At 31.7% G+C, this 17,295-nt stretch overlaps 1 protein-coding gene across 1 annotated transcript; it reads left to right on the forward strand.

The window, feature by feature from the left end:
* Nucleotides 1-3,186: 3,186 nt before the first annotated feature.
* On the forward strand, nt 3,187-3,888 carry LOC110411242 (uncharacterized). Its single transcript, XM_021421307.2, has one exon. It carries the CDS (start codon nt 3,285-3,287, stop codon nt 3,627-3,629), a length of 345 nt encoding a protein of 114 aa, XP_021276982.1. The 5' UTR covers nt 3,187-3,284; the 3' UTR covers nt 3,630-3,888.
* The last annotated feature ends 13,407 nt before the right edge of the window (nt 3,889-17,295 follow it).

The raw sequence follows: 17,295 nt of genomic DNA on the forward strand, positions 1-17,295 counted from the left end.
TTTCTTTAAATATAAAATCTATAACCATATTGAAAGGTAGCCTAAAAGGGTTTCAAAATTATGACAAGTTTAAGCTTTAGTTTTGCTCTTTGTAAAGCTTTAATCATGTAACACGTAGCTGATGTTTTTGCTGTGAGTTTGAGATCTACGGGGCATGGTTGATCTCTTAGACTATTCCTTCATCTTTTTGCTCCTTTTGCTCACTCCACACATGATTGATTTTATTTTATAAAATTATAATTGGGTCATTAAATAATTTGAGCATTTCAACATAATTAATTAGAAGGATCAAAATTTTGATATTATATGAAATAATATGTTCAGTTAAACTTATGAATTGTCAATATAACAAGAACCAACCCAACATGAGACAGTAACCTTTAATCTGGTGAATGGATTACCACTTCACCAAAGTCAAGCCTTAGACTTGGGATCCAAAATTTTTATTTTTTTTACAAAAATAAAAATAAAATATTTAGATCAAAATAACACATTAAAATGAAATTCTTATAATATAATTTAATAAAATTGAAACGTTACCTCCAAGAAAATTCTTGACATTCTCAATCAAACTACTGTATAATTAGAATTTTATAATATAAGAAAAAAAAAATTGGACCAGGTTCATTCAGCTCAGCCCACATCGTGGAAATTCTATATGGCCCAGAAAGGTCTTCAATTGGGCTTCTTTTAAGTCAGTTCAAATGCCAATACGCCCTTTCCTCCTGGCATGAGGGATGGGGAGCGTGGGTTTGTGTTTGTTTGAAATGGTATCCACGCCCCGGGTGTGCAAACAGTTAATTTGATGAAATGGGTTCCAAAAATCTTAAAATTGAAAAAATTGAACTCCTTTTTTAAAAAAATTACAATTGAATGGAAGAAATTATAGTAATCGAAAAATTAAATACTGAATTATTTTATTTAGTTTGATTCAGTTATGAAAAACCAAACTCGTAAAGATAAAGAGAAAAAAAAATGTGAGGATGTGATTTTTTTACAAGATCTCATTGAGATTTTCTTTATTTTTTCAATTGTTGAGATTTTATTTTATTTTATGTTATTAATTGAATAATCTCAAGGCTCACTTATCTGCTTTAAGTGTTACTCATTTCAGTTAATTTGGTTGAAAAAATTTCAAAGAAAAAATCGAATCGATTAAATCGTTCTAACTAAATTTAATTAATTAAAATAATCGAATACTGAATTAACCGAGTAAAAAAAACCAAACTCTAAGCCAGTTCAATTTAAATTTGCATTCCCCTAATTCCACACAAAGCATGCCTTGCAAAGAGAAGTTAGTCAAATTTAGATTCTTTTTATGAATAAGGAAATACACTTATAGATAATTAACCACATGGTATCTACAAAAACAATGCAAACTTGAATTAATGATTGCTACTCTTTCGAATTAAGAAGATTGTCCTTTCTTTTCTCATTAAGCATTCCCAAATTCATCTTATATTCCTTCTTTTTAATTAAACCGTAATTTATATGTTAATAAATTGGATGTCATTTAAATCCCAAGAAATGGGAAATTCTTTTGTTTTTTGTGGGGTACAAACTACAAAGTCATGAAAGTTGATAGATATAATCCAGGTTAAAAGCTCACATATATAGCTTGTCTTAATTTCTAAAATCAACAAGCAATCTCTTGCTGGTGAAGTAGGTATGAAATATTGTAAGCATGCAGCAAATGCACACAGGAGATAAATATATATATACTTGCCATGGAACTTGTGCAGATTTGCTCTTGATTATTCACCATATCTTTCAGCTTGATTTTGAAGATACCAACATTTCCATATATCTCCATGACAAGTAATCTCATACTTATCTGTTCAAGTAAGTTGACCATGTCTCTCAAGCCCGAACCAAAAATACACCAACAAGAAAGTATTATCTGCAGTGCTCCTCCTTCCAGGATGTTTGGCTGATACAATTAAACTTGACAATGTTTCATCTTTTACTCCATTATTGTTCTAGAATTAATTAAAGTCCAGTACTGCAGTTTAACTACTTATTTCTGGCCAGGTTTTTGCAGAATAATAGTATGCCCTTTGAACATGTCAATATGTAATAATTAAAAAAATCTTACTTATAAAAGCATCAATACCATATAGGTCGCCTCTATATCTTGTTTAGCTGTCATTATAATTAAGCCAGCTTAGTTGGGTTTGGGTTATGATGAAGTTATCCTAATAGGAGATATCTTCTTTATAGCTTCATAGTTGAAGAATGAAGATTTCAATTTTTCATCCCATAAACTCTTGAAAATGAATTCAAACACAAAATCTATGTTGAAATTTATAAATTCTTATGTTGATGTGTTAATTTTTTTTTAAAATTGTACATGTAATTAAATATTATTGGACTATGGCTCTCCAATACCATAAGTCTCCATCCCTCTCCTCTTACAATTTGAACCCAAAATTTTCAAGTCGAAAATTTGAATATTGACATCACAAACATGTGCAAAACTTCTTACAATATATATGATCAAAAAATCGTTTGATGTTATATTTATAACTCATTAACCATCCAATGGCCTTATATTAATGAACAAATAAAATGGTTAGATCTTAATATCATAGTAGCTTAGAGGTTAGGAGCACTATCAAACACTAGCATAACCTGAAAACAGTTGGTTTAGGCACATCAATAGATGAATATACACATGTTTACACCAAGACCTAGCCAGAAATGATGACTAGGAAGCAGTCCAATTAATTCATGCCAAAACTAATGTCCCCATTCCGACGACCTAACATTAATCTTTCAAAGCTCTCTTGGTTTATCCCCTAAAAATGTTATCAATATCCTAGGACTAACCGAGAAGTAACAAGAGCTATATGTACTGAACAATGGAAACAGCATAATCCGTATAGAATCATGCCATACCGAGTTACAAAATTTTAGTCAATCAAGTAAGCCTCCATTTTGAGGCAACCTAAGAAGTTTCTTGTCGGTGAATTCCCCAATTCTGCAATTTTCTCTCCTAAATTTTTGCTTGTGTTTCCTCGCAACACAAATTAATGAGGCCAAAAACCTAACATGGAAATATGCAAAGTCTATGGACCGACCCTCAAGACACGGTTCCCACAACGCTGATGGCCCACGCCATTGCCGCATATGCCGCTCGCCAACAAATTAGGCCTTTGTCTTTTCCATCTATATAACCACCATAACTACTTTCTATAAATGCCACCGTTGTTCCATGACATTGAAAGGTTACGCACATTGCCAGAAGCACAAGGGGTTGTGGTTGTGCTAGCTAATTAAGGAACATGGCCACAGGAGCTGCTGATGGACTTTTCCGGCCGCTCTATGAAGGGTGCATCGCCGGCTGCGACATCGGCATCGAGCGCCGGCCGTACCACCGGAACTGCCGCTGTGCCCTCCATGACAAGTCACGTGGGAATTGTCCTCATGCATTCCCTAAATGCAAGAACGTGTCTTATCCTATAAGGAGAGCATGGAGTGAGGGATGCTTGGCCATGGCAGCAGCTTCTTGTCATTCTTCTCCCTCTTCTTCACCGGCTTTTTCCGGGGTTCACGGGGCTGGGAAGCATCAATTTGTATCGTATAAAGAAGAAGAGGAGGATGATAATCCGGCACCGGCTAAGGTGTGAAAAAATGAATATGAAAGGGAAATGAATAAATTTTGGCCTTTTCTGATGTTCTGGTTTTAGAATAAGTACAGATCATAGGGTGAGGTAAAGAAATTTTAGTTACTTGTTGATTGGAATTTGATTAGCTGGCCTTGTAAATCCATCATGGCCTAATCAAAGTTGGCGGCTCTGTACTGTACTTGGGGATACAAAGTTTGTTCATGTATAATAGCCTTTCATCTGTGTATATTGGAGTATACACTAAACAGATTGTCAATCATCTTGCCATGGTTTTTTCAATCTTCTTCTCATTTACACTAAACAGATTTGATTCATGGATGAGATTTGCAGAACTCCAGGTCGAAACCTGCAACCCTGATAACATGTTAAGCGATCAACCATCTCAAAAGCTGAAGTTCTTTATTTAGAATATTTTCCCTTTTTCTTGATAAACACCCAGAGCCAAGAAACGTAGAACCTGATTCCAAGCGGGCACTATTTCTATAACACGTTTTTAGCTTTGGAGTTATGCAAGTTGATCACGGAATTGCATAAAAAAACAAGAGGGCGTATATCTCTTAGGGAAACTTCCTGAAATATCTAAACTCTGCTTACTGAAACTGCACGTCTCCAAATTTTAATTACCATTCGTCCTCTTTCTGCTGTTTTGTATAAGGTATCTGTCAACAACATTTACTAGAATGTGATGTGAAGATCATATGAAGATTAGTACGACAAAGAATTAAAAACAGATAAATGGAAATATAAAATATCAAAGGGGTCTTGGGTATGTAACTTAATCTGTCTTTTGGGGTTTAGGCTCATATAAGTTTATAATCTTGCTGGTCGTATATGGTCGGCTGCTTAGTTCGATGCAGCCATTGGCTTGACTACTTAACTATGTGTGTATTATCTTTTAAATTGAAGATAAGTTAAAAGGGTACTAAAATAGATCTTAGTGGGGTTCCTCAATTGACCTTTATCCAATTAAATAATGGAAAAACCAACCGAAATGCATATAAAAGATGCCCTTTTGTTTCCCGGTTTGAAGAAACGTCAAAGATGAAAACGGAGGTGAAGCTGGCTATCCAAAGTGGGGGCACATGGCTGAGTGAGTGAATGGATTAATACCACATTAGAGACAAAGAGGCAGACGACCCACTTTCAAAAGTTTCTCTATTTGGTTTCATGGTGATGGATCATAGGCACGATGTGCAGCATTAATGGATGCCGGACGTTGGGCCTTGGTCCAAATACAAAGTAGACTTTCCTTCCCTTCTTCCTTGTTCGGCTAGAATTCAGTGTACGTCTTGCTCAAGAGCAAAGTCCCTATTCCATTGACCAAAAAGGAAAAGTCACATTTTTTGGGGTTATCAGAAAATTGAATTTAATAATTAGTTTTTCAAAAGTATTTTATGTTAATTTCGAAATTTTGTTTTTAAGCAATTTTATAAATCAAGCAAAAAGATAGTATTGTTACAAAATATATTGGTATTTCCCTGATTGGTTGATTGACAAGTTAAACTGATCAACTAATGACTTAAAGCTTTTTTTAACGAAAATGCTCATTTTCAAGATTCAATTTATTATTTTGTTCAAAATTAAATATAATCTTTTGAATTTAACTATTTAAAGAAAATTGATAACAAAGTTAGCATATACATTTAATCATTCTAACCATTGTTATTCGAAAGTAATTCTTAATATATATATATATATATATATTTATATCCCTTAATTCAATTAATGGTAATTTGATAATTTTCATCATCATTTTTAAAATGGATAAAATCAAATATCTTAATTTGAATGAATTGATGGATTGTATCAAGAAATAAACATTAAATAAAAAAGTAGATTTTAAAACGAACATTTAACCTATTTCTAAAGGGAAAAAAAAGTTGAGAATATTAAAAAATAGCAAGAATACAAAAAATTGATCGACCCAAAGTATGTAAGTAAAAGATATATAATAATTTATGGTACTAAAAAAAATCAAAATTTAACATTTTATTTCCATATCAATATATTTATTTATTTTTAAAATTTTAAAAGTTTTTATTGAAATGTCCATGGGTTATGAAAAGTTAAGACTAATTGGCTGCAGCCTTAGAGAAAGAAGCTGAGAGGGTGGGAGTTGTGAGTTACGAATCTACTTAGACGTGTTCTGAACATCAATGCCAAACATGGGTTAAGAAAAGCGAAAGGCATTTCCTTAGCTGGATTGGTAGCCGACCCAAAAAAGTTGACTAAAAGTCTTTCAATTCAACCAAACCCAGCATGTGCTTATGATGATTCTTCTCAACACCCAGCTGTCAATGGGACTCCTTTCCCAACTAGCCGCCAGGCTATAATTGATTCTTCAACTACAGCTCACTAGCTCCTTCCTTGAAGCTTAATACAGAAAAATAAATATAATTAAAGAAAAAGTTCAACATTCCTTCACTACCCAATTGGAGATCAAATTCGTGCACCAATTTGGTAAATTCCACTTAATTTCAGTATAGTCACAAAATATAATAGCTATTATATATTTCTCTAACTTTTTATTTTCTTTAATTCATGTTCAACATATACTCAACCCTTATGAATATATAAATAATATCACTCTTTAAATGTATAAGAAAACAAAAAAAAATGAATTTATCGTGTTAGATACATATCCAAATTTGACAGTCATCTCAAATTCAAGTAATATAGTATAATAATACCTTAACGAACTAGTAATAGATTATTGATTATTATCAGTTATATACTGAGAAGAAAGCTATATACATGTATATATATGAAAAAAGATAGGGAAAAAATAAAATGTTGAGAAGAACATATATATATATATAAATATCTTAGTTGTTGCAGTGCCCACAAGGTCAGAACAAATAGATCAAGACCCAATCATGTAATATACAGATTGCCTATGCCAAGAATCTAAAAGAGGAAGGGAAAACATTAAAAGCTTCAGGTTTGGAACTTTCAATATGAGGCCCTGAATACAGCCAGCCTAATCTTCTGACTCTCTTTACCCTTTTTGATTCAAAGAGCGATCCACTTGTTTGGAGGCAAAAACAGAGGGGCCCCAAGGAAGTTGCACTTGTTTGCCTGTTGCCATTTATATTTGCATAATGCAGCATTTAACAAGAAATGAACAACAGAAACTGCTAGAGGTCACCTCTGCTGGCTTGGGAAGAAAGTAAAAGTTAAAAGACAGAACCAAAACCATAATTGGTTGAACATTAGGGCTCCTTGAAGTACATATAGACTTAAAAATTGGATAGTTTGTTGCATACATAGAGAGAGTCGCATGTCTCACAAACAAAAATAAGACCGTTAAATATTCATTTTCAGTTCATAACCGGTTAGTATAGGGACTTCCTAACTCCAACGGAAATGTCAACGAGAAAATTACCCCAGCTTCATGCAATATAAGTTCCAAAAACAAGTCCTTGCCAACTATTTTAACCAAGCCAAGCCAAGATAAGCCAAGCCATTCGTTTCCCTGTTTCCAAGGAGACCCTCTCTCTGCTCCGCATTAAAGATCGAACACAACTGAAACCAGCTCCCGACAGCTCTCTCTAGTAAATTTCTCCCACTTTCCCTACTCTCTCTATATATAAATACTTTAGGAAGAAAGAGCCAGGAGATTTAGAAGAGTGGAAGAGAGAGGGAGAGAGGAGAGAATGGCCACTGGAGCAGCGGTTGAGATGATGCTCCGGTGTGTGCTTGAAGGAAGCCTGGTGATGCAAGATATTGAGATCGAGCGAAGACCATATCATCGCAACTGTAGCTGTGCCCTGCACAACTTAAAGGGTGTCTGCTCTTCCGCTTGTACTCGTACAAGGAGTATATCGTTTTCCAAGAAAAAGACCTGGAGTGATTGTACCTTGTCCATGGCAACTTCCCATTTCTCCTCCCAATCTTCTCTTCCTGGTGGCTCTTCCGTTAGAAGCATGGAATCAAAGACATCAAGGGGGGGTTTTTGCTGCACAAATGGTGAAAATATGTCAGAGGTTTGATACAGATAGCAGGTTAGGAGATTGATAATTTTTTTCCCCATATTTTAGACCAAGATTCTTTCAGTTGCATCCCTGTAAATCCTATTGAATTCATTGTAGACAAACCGTAGCCAAACCTCTATGGTTCTGAACAAAATTATTGTTGTTCAAAAAACTTGTACCACCATCTTTTTATAATCTTGTAGCAAGTAAGTAAATTCGAATCTGAAAAAGAAAAACAAACAGGACCATTTTATTTCCAGATTTCTTCCAAATTCTTCATTTCCTAAACCATATATAACAAATCTGAGGCACCATATGTACTGACAAGAACATATGCGCATTCATTTTGATTTTCTGGTGAGATTTATCGAATTTAGAAAGAATAAAACAGATGGATCCGACAACTTTTGTGTCAATTATATCCTAACTTAACCTGTCTTGAAAAACAAATGGGAAACAGGTGTTGAATCTGTCTTTTTCCTAGTTTTCAGAAGTTAGTTTCTGAATGTGCCTTTGGTTCATGGATCTGGTTTCACAATATTTCCCACATTTCAAAGTCCCCTGCCTTTCCAAGTTCTGTAAGGATGCCATGGGGAATTCATTGATCAAATCTGCAACATTGTGAAATTACAAAACAACTGCAGGCAATGTGAAGGCCCATTACAGCGAATCTGATAAGAAACAATAATTGTTTACAGTTATGAGTGAGAAGTGCCAACAATAAAGGTATTTCCCTCTCTCTATATCAACACACAGGGACAAGTCAGTTAGGCCTCTCATCGTTTTCTGTTACTTTTTTTCTTTGCCTCTGTTTCTAGTATTTGTTTTTCAGATTCGGCTGAGTTTGGTATTGTTACACACTGATTTTACACGGATACTAGAAGAAAGTAGAAAGAATAAAATAGAACTACACTGATCGTCGGCATAAAACGACAATACATCAATCCCTTTGTAAAAAGAAAAGGTAATTTGACTATGGATTAAAGCAAGTAATTAGGACAGAAGAGGGGCAAAAGGATGGATTTCCTAAGCGACAACGTATCAGCTTCTTACTTCTTGTTCCACTTTTCCACGACAATCGAACAACAGCAAGTTTGATGAGGCACTTTGTAGCTTCTTTCCACGCAAGTGCCAGTTGGATAAATATTGGCGATCAAGGATTAGGCAAAAGTGCGTTAGAAATTGTACTGGATATTGCTCATCTCAAATATCAGGAGAATATATTCAAGCTGAGAGTGAAACATATGGGAGAAAAAAAAATTATTTAACTCATTTATTGAATAATAATTCATGCTTTGCGTGGTCACCAGCAATGCATATTGTTTCATCTCCTGACTTTGATATTTGTTTGCAATTTCATTTCAAATAAGAACAAATTATTATTTTTTGTTGGGTCACACACCAATAATAAAATTAAGCAGCTGATGAAATCGAAGAAAGCTTCAAGCAGTTGGGACACTAGGCGGAAATGTGACCGTTGAGCATTGCCTTCCTCGCAAGCAAAAAGAATACCGTCGAAGTTCCATTTGGGATCATTTTCAGCCTCCTATGTCTTTTCCCCTATCATGAAAGCAATCGAATTCCAGAACTGTACAAATTATAATATAGATAAAAGAACCCCGTACTTCATTCCAAATTCAACGGGGTGACGATGCAAGAAACCCCAGGAACAACACGTAATTGGTTGCCACCTTCTGAAACTTTGTAAATTTTGAACAGTTCAACGACTACTATAAAGCATAATGATTTGAGTCTCCCGTTGTGTCTGGTCTGCAATTGGGTTTTCATTTTGTTGCTACTTGAGGGTCCGTTGATTTCCTTGTGAGCCGTGGCCTCTACATTTGTTTGTTTTGTTGGTTCGGCCGTAAAAGGGTCATGGAAATATTTTTTTACCTTGTTTCATATGAAATTTAAATTAGAAATTTTTAACAAAGCGTTTCAAATTTTGCACAAGAACGGAAGTGACAGTTGAGACTTGACATCGATTAATGTCAGATCACGCCAGATTGAAGGAAATTTGGGTTACTTTTAGGTTTGGATCCTTTTGGTTGGGCTGTAGGTTATTTTGAATTTGAATAATTTAGATTTGACATTTAAATTATTTAAATTTGACGAATTTTTTTTGTTAAACTATTCATATATAAAGTATTTTTTATAAAAAGTTTTGTTTAAGTATTTTAAATATTTTGAGATGGTTTTTGATATACGAAAAAAAACTTTTGAACGTTTTAAGTATTTTTAAATATTTTGAAGTGATTTTTGATATATAAAAAAAACTTTAAATATTTTGAATATCCTTTACCAAGTAAACATATTCGTTCATTATATTGTTTAATGAAATATGGTATATTGTTTGAAATTATTGATTTTGTTAAATAAAATTAATAGTTTTTATGATTTTTAAGTATTACCTAATTAGTTTTTAAGTATTGCATTACTAACTTTTGAAGATTGTATAACTAATTTTTACGTATTGAGTGACTAGTTGATATGGCATTACATGATTGGTTAGTAAAACATTTTGACTAAGTTTTCAGCATTATTTAAAAATTAATTACGTAGTACTTAAAAACTGGTTACGCAATATCAAAAATTAATTACACAATGATTAAAAATCAAAGGCGTAATACCTAAAAACCAGTAATATAATACTTAATAACTAATTGATTTGTCTACTCACCGTCAGGTTCAAGTTGCTAAAGTCATACAGTTTTTTAATTTGTAGATCTGTATAATCAATTTTAACCCATAAACTTTGAGGTTTTATAAATAAATCAATAAACCTAAGAACCTAAAACAAATATCTTGATGTCATTTTTGCTCACTGGGATGACGAGATAGACAATATTTGAGAAGAGAGAGAAATTGATATTTAATTTTGAAATTTTTTTCTGGATTGCGGGATAGAGAAAATCGAAATCATTTTAACTTCTCTAAAATTGTTTAAAAGGCATTGTTGTCAAGTCATATAAAAAATTAAATAAAAATAATTAAAATTATATTGAAAGATATTTTTGAATTGGGCTTACGAGGAGGGCTATTTCTCACAATTTCTTTTAAAAAAATGGCAACTTGTTTACCTGACAAACATGTTAAAAAAAACGTAAATAACCCAAAATAAAAAAAAATAAAAAAGATAATCAAAAGGAAATAATTAACCAAAAATATTAATAAAAGCGAAAAAACTAACAAAGAGATTGACAAAATTTTTATGAAAATTAATCATTTATAATTATATTCTTGAGTAAAGAAATATTAACTATTGAGAAATTTTTAAATAAATATTATAATAAAAATTTTATTTTATAAATCAATATTTTAATTTTAAGTATTTTAATTTTTATTATTATTCATTTATAAACCATTAAATACTTTTAGCTCAATAATAAAAAAATTAAATGTTTAATTTTAACAAGAATTAAATTTATTTTGACATAATTGATTTATTATGTTACATCTCATACATTTACGTTAATATTTTGACAATACTTGTTTCACTTTTATAATATTTTATATTAATTTTTACTACTTTACATCATGACTTTTGAACTATTTACTTTCACCATAATTTTTTTTATCCTTACTATTATTCCTGCATAGATTAAAATTTGTAAGTAGTAAAACACTTTAAACTTGAGAATAAAAATTTAAATGTTTAATTTTTTTAAAAATTATTTTATATGATATAATTGACTTGTTACGTTAAATCTTACATACTTACATTAATATTTTAACAATACTTTATTGACCTTTATAATGTTTTACATTAATTCTTATCATTTTACGTTAAGATTTTTCAACTACTAAATTTCACTATTATTTTTTTTATCCTCACTATTATTAACATATAGATTAAAATTTGTACGCCATAAAACACTATAAACTCAAGAATAGAAATTTGAATGCATAATTTTTTGAAAAATTATATTTATTTGCATAATTGATTTGTTATATTAAATCTCATACATTTATATCAATATTTTGACAATACTTGTTCCATTTTAATAATATTTTACGTTAATTCTTACTGTTATATGTCATAACTTTTCAACTATTTATTTTCATTATAATTCTTTTTATCCTTACTATTATTCTTGCATAGATTAAAATTTTTAGGCAATAAAACACTTTAAACTCAAGGATAAAAATTTAAATGTTTAATTTTCTCGAGAATTATATTTATATTAACTCGTTACGTTAAATTTCACATATTTACATTAATATTTTGACAATATTTGTTTCACTTTTAAAATGTTTTACGTTAATTCTTACTACTTTAAGTTAAGGTTTTTTAACTACTAAATTTCATCATAATTCTTTTTATCGTTACTATTATTCATGTATAGATTAAAATTTTTAAGTCATAAAAGACTTTAAACTAAAAAATAAAAATTTAAATATTTAATCTTAAGTTAATAATATTGACGTAAATATGTACGATTTAACGTAACATTTCAATTATGTCAAATAAATATAATTTTTTGAGAAATTAAACAGTTAAATTTTTAATCTTAAGTTTAAAGTGATTTACAGCTTACAAATTTTAATTTATGCATAAATAATAATAAGAATAAAAAAATTTATGATAAAATTTAGTTGTTGAAGAACCTTAACATAAAGTTGTAAAAATTAACGTAAAACATTATAAAAGTGGTTAAAGAATATTCAAAATAGAAACATAAATGTGTGATGTTTAATGTAATAAGTCATAATAGTAATTTTAATTGAATTAAATTAGTTAGATATAATGTTAGCATAAAAATAATAATGTTTTTATATTTTAAATCAAAAAATAGAATAAAAATAAAAATTATATAATATTTAAAATAAAATAAACTAGTTTAAAATTTTTCTATTTTGTTAATAAAAAATGGATAAGTTAAAAAATTATTTACGTTGTTTACCTGTTAAGCAAGGTTTTATTATTTTCTTAAAAATTATTTTAATTAACCTTATAGTAAGGTTAGCCTTATTGTAGAATTCACCATTTTAATGACAAATTTTATATGTTTTGTTGTTTGGATAAATTGTGAAAAATATTTTTAATTGCATGAATCAATTTATAGAAAATATTTTTCATTATCATTAATTTTTTAAAAAATTCTATCTTAAAAAATAATGCATGCTGGCCCATTTCAACATCATTTCAATGTCAAAAATTTTAATACGAAATCGAACTCTCACAAAAAAAAAAGTAAATTACAAATATAAATCATGCCAAAATTAAAAGAGTATACGTATATAAATAATAAAAGGGTAAAATAATCTTATGTTTTGAAGTTTTAATCAAAATTTTAAATTGATCTATTAATTTTCGAAATGAACATTTTATCTCAAAATTATAAATACTGTTAACAGAGATTACAAAAAAATTAAAATATTATTTTTTTATTAATTTAAAAAATTATTCTTATATTTAAAAAAAAAAAGAAAAAATGAGACAAAGGATAGCAACGGTCCGCCAAGAAAAGGGAGCATGACTGGTGCTCCTCAGGTTGTTTGAGTTGGCGTTCAAGTTATTTTGAGTTTGGATAGAATAAGTTTTTGTGTAAAATGTTTTAATGTAAAATTTTATTTTTTTTGTTATTTAGATAAACTGTAAAAATTATTTTTTTAATGTTTGGATCAATTTATAAAAAATATTTTTCATTATCACTAATCTTCATAAAAATTTTCTATCTTAAAAAATAGTACACACCTGACCCAATTTAACACCATTTCAACCTAAAAAATTTTAGTGCGAGATTGAACTCTCATCAGATGGGAGTAGATTGCATACATAAATCAAGCCAATTTGCGGGTTCAACGGGTCTTTTTCCCGTTGACCCTTAAAAATTTTTTCCATTTGAATCTCCTTATCAATCTTCCAAACAACATTATATTCTGAAAATATTTTTCAGAAAGAATTTTATATTAAAGCAATCGAACCTTTGGATGAGTTTGAATTGTCGACTTTTTCAATCAAATCGAATTGTATTGAATTGGAATTCAGACGGACCAATAGAATCTTTCGTGTTTAGGTCAATTTTGAAAATTACATAGAGCGTGATCATTCATTTATATATAACCAGACATGAAATGCTTCGATGTTCCTTTGGAACGCCTTTCATTTTGTCTTCCCATTACTATCAACATTATAAACATTTCCTATAGCTTTAGCACCAATTTATAACATCATTATATATCTTGAACAACAAAGTAAGCATCCAGTGTTGAGTCCTCTTCTGGATTTAGGAGTTGCTGGGTCCTGAGAGGTATCCCAAAGATTGAATTCAAAGGGTAGATTTACCCCTATATTTACATCCTTTTTCTTTTCCTCTATAAAATTTACTTGAATTCAAAAACAGAGAAGAAACGACTTTCCACATTTCTTCCAACATTCCTTTCATTTCCTGGATTGTCTATGGCAAGCTAAGAGCAGAATTTGGTCAAGGACTCTTAAGCTATGTGCAGCAGAACATGCTGAAATTGTAAATGTCAGAGCCGATACAGGTTAAGATATCAGGAAGTAAAAACTGAGTGCAATGGCTAAACATGGTGAGTAAGTATCTTGAATCACCACAATTTTGATGTTTTCTCAGTGCAGACCAGAATGATGGAGAATTGTTATAATGCTTAAAAGTTTCCACAACCCCTTCCCGCTAAAGAAAAGACAATTAATTGATGGTCGTCTATGTTAGACTAGTTTCCTAATGCCGTTTGCTCGTGCTATGGAAATGGAGGATGAGATCTAAAAGGCAAGGGTAACAGTCAGAAAACAGGAGCCAACTTAGACCGATACTACTTGGCTTTTATTGGTAGTTAAACATAGCTCAAGTCTGGAAAATTGGATACTTTGTCGCATAGGCAATACCGCCATGTCTTACACGGAAAATTTGAGACCCTAACAGATCCATCAGAGTTTCAAACAATTAGCTAGTCAAAAAAGGATGTCTTTCGGCAAAAAGAATGAGAAAACCTCCCCTACTTCTACTGAAAATTCCAAAAGCAAGCCATTGCAAACTTAACCAAGCAGATTAAGCCAAGCCACTGATTTGTCCAAAGTCCTCATAGATTCCCTACCACTCCAGTATCTTCCGTCTCTTTTTTGTAGCCAAAATTTGGGTTCCAATGGGAATTGAATCTTCCCTTGACAAAAACGATTGTCTTAGTTAGAAAACTACCACAGCAAGAACCAATTTTTCAAGAACAAAGTCACCTTGAACTCAACGTGGAGAACTAAAACAAAATTGTTCTCTCTACATAATATTCCATCTTTGACACCACCTAGCTCCCATCCCTTGCTCTATATAAGCACCTGTAAAAGCATGCAACACTCTTTAACACGTTCACACGTAAGCACTTAAAGAGAGACAAGAGAACAGACCCTTAATTAAGAGGGAATAAGAGAGAGAGAGAGAGAGAGAGAGAGAGAGAGAGAGAGAGAGAAAATGGCCATTGGAGCAGCTAAGACGATGCTCCGATGTGTCGTTGAAGGAAGCCTAGCAATTTACGAAATAGAGATAGAGCGGAGGCCATACCATCGGAATTGCGGCTGTGCTCTGCATAACTTACAAGGTGCTTGTTCCTCCGCCTGTTCCCGTACAAGGAATATATCATTCCCCAAAAGGCAGGCTTGGAGTGATTGCTCCTTGTCCATTGGAGCAGCTCCCAAATTCTCTTCTCAATCTTTTCTTTCCAGCCCCTAGTGGGCTCCTCTTCAGACGTAATGGCCCTTTGTCAAGTACACATATTTGTAGATGATGGAAATCTTTACGAGGATTGATACAGCTAAGTGGAAAAGAAACAGGTTAGGGAAAACAGTGTTTCGTTTTTTTCAATTAATTTCCATATTTCTAGTGATCTATACTCCTCGGGATAACGAAATTACGTAGAGGAAAGAGCGCAGGAATTCTTCTAGCTACCTAGTTGTTAAATCCTTGTAAATTTCTGTCAAGTACAAGATGTAAAGGCAGCTCTCTACTTCGTTTCCTTTGGAATATTGCATTTCAGCAAATCAGAAAACAATATATACAAATTACAAGCCTTTCTTTTCTTAACTTCATATTTTACGATTAGTGATTATAGACTAGAGGGGAAAAGAACAATTATTGGTTATAGGAGGTCTCCTTCTGATACTATATTTTCATTTTCTGCTTTACTCCACCAATCCCAAATTGATTGAAAAGTCATTTTCTATATTATTGTGAGGAATGAACAACTTCAAAAGAAAACTCTATGACGGAGTTTTATGATCTTTCCATGCTAACCAAGTCTCTTCACTGAATTAATACCATATAGACTGAAAAGGGTAGATATGCCTCTAAATTTTGGTACATGTTTTCTACTCAAAGTAATTATTATAGTAAAAAAGTAGAGAAATACCCATTTTCCACATTTACCATGGTTTCATTAGTTCAATTAAAGTTACATCAGGGTGAAATCAAAACTTTTACGAGCTTTGCAATTAGAGATCCAAAGAAGCATACTATGTTGTTTCACTTTACAAGAAAAATTGAATGTGAAACGGTAATACGCATGAGCACTGGCTTAGAACTATGAATCCTAAGTTAATCAGCTCCTTTTATTTAATTAGGTATTATTATCTTTTAAGTGCAAGACAGAGGCTGGAATATGGAGGGAATCGCATTCTAATTTGTTGTTTTCTAAGTTGGAGACTGAACAGAGGAGGTTTCTCCCAACGATGGCGACGTCCTTAATATCATCGAAGATACAGAACAGATTAATAAGGTTAATGTTCTCATGTACGATATATATACTGGCCTTGTTTGGAAGAAACGTTACAATTTAGCATTCAAATTATACACAGAAAATACGAGTAAATCGCCATAAAACTGCAACCTTATTTCTTGCTTGGTTTTCCCAACTCTCAGAAGTGACAAATGATGCACAAGGGGAAAACAAGATATCCTGAGAGCATCTCTGTCAACCTATGCTGTAAAAAAGAAATAATTTTTATGTTGTAGAAAATGAGACAAAGAAATAACTTGATACAACTGAATTAAAACAGTTAAGACAAAATCCATAGCAGCTTTCGCTACCCTGGATCGAACTTAAAATCTTACAAGCACTTAGCACTTTATGCTGCAAGGCAAAAATCATCAAGTCCCAACGCTAATTCTCGATCACCACCATCAGGTAGACTTGGCGATGAGTTAACCCATTCTCTGGCTCGGCTTGATTGTGAGTTACATGGGATGCGAGAGTGGGAAATATCTTTGTTTGTGGAGTTAATTTATAACTTATTAGATATCGAGAATAATTTTGAATGAATATTTTATTTTTTAAAAATTTATTCTGTAATTTAACTCTGAATCAATAACAAAAAAATATTATTTATTATCTCATATCATTTTTGAATATTTAAATAAAATAACATCACTTTCCTTCGTTATATTTTTAAATTAAAAAAACAATAAATTACATTTTCATTTAACTATGACTCACTTAAGCACCATAGCTTTCTTGTTCATCATTCCGACTCGTTCCATGACAAGCCCATGCCCATCCTACGGCCCAACAAAATTTGCTAAACACTAGTAACTAACAAACAAAGGCCAAATTTCCTATTGTCTATTTATCCACTTAATGTAGGCCCCACTCTCCCTCTAACTACCAACCACTCTATCTTCTTCCCTCCCTCTCCCTCCCGTCTCCCTCTAGCCATGTCTTCTCCACCCTCATGGCCTCCC

The sequence above is a fragment of the Theobroma umbraticum genome, unplaced genomic scaffold (genome assembly GCF_002168275.2).
Source record: "Theobroma umbraticum cultivar Fairchild unplaced genomic scaffold, ASM216827v3 scaffold_56.0, whole genome shotgun sequence".
Taxonomy (NCBI): domain Eukaryota; kingdom Viridiplantae; phylum Streptophyta; class Magnoliopsida; order Malvales; family Malvaceae; genus Theobroma; species Theobroma umbraticum.

What these genes read in the sequence shown, in the direction of transcription:
- LOC110411242 (XM_021421307.2), top strand. Translation starts at nt 3,285, where the DNA reads ATGGCCACAGGAGCTGCTGATGGACTTTTCCGGCCGCTCTATGAAGGG.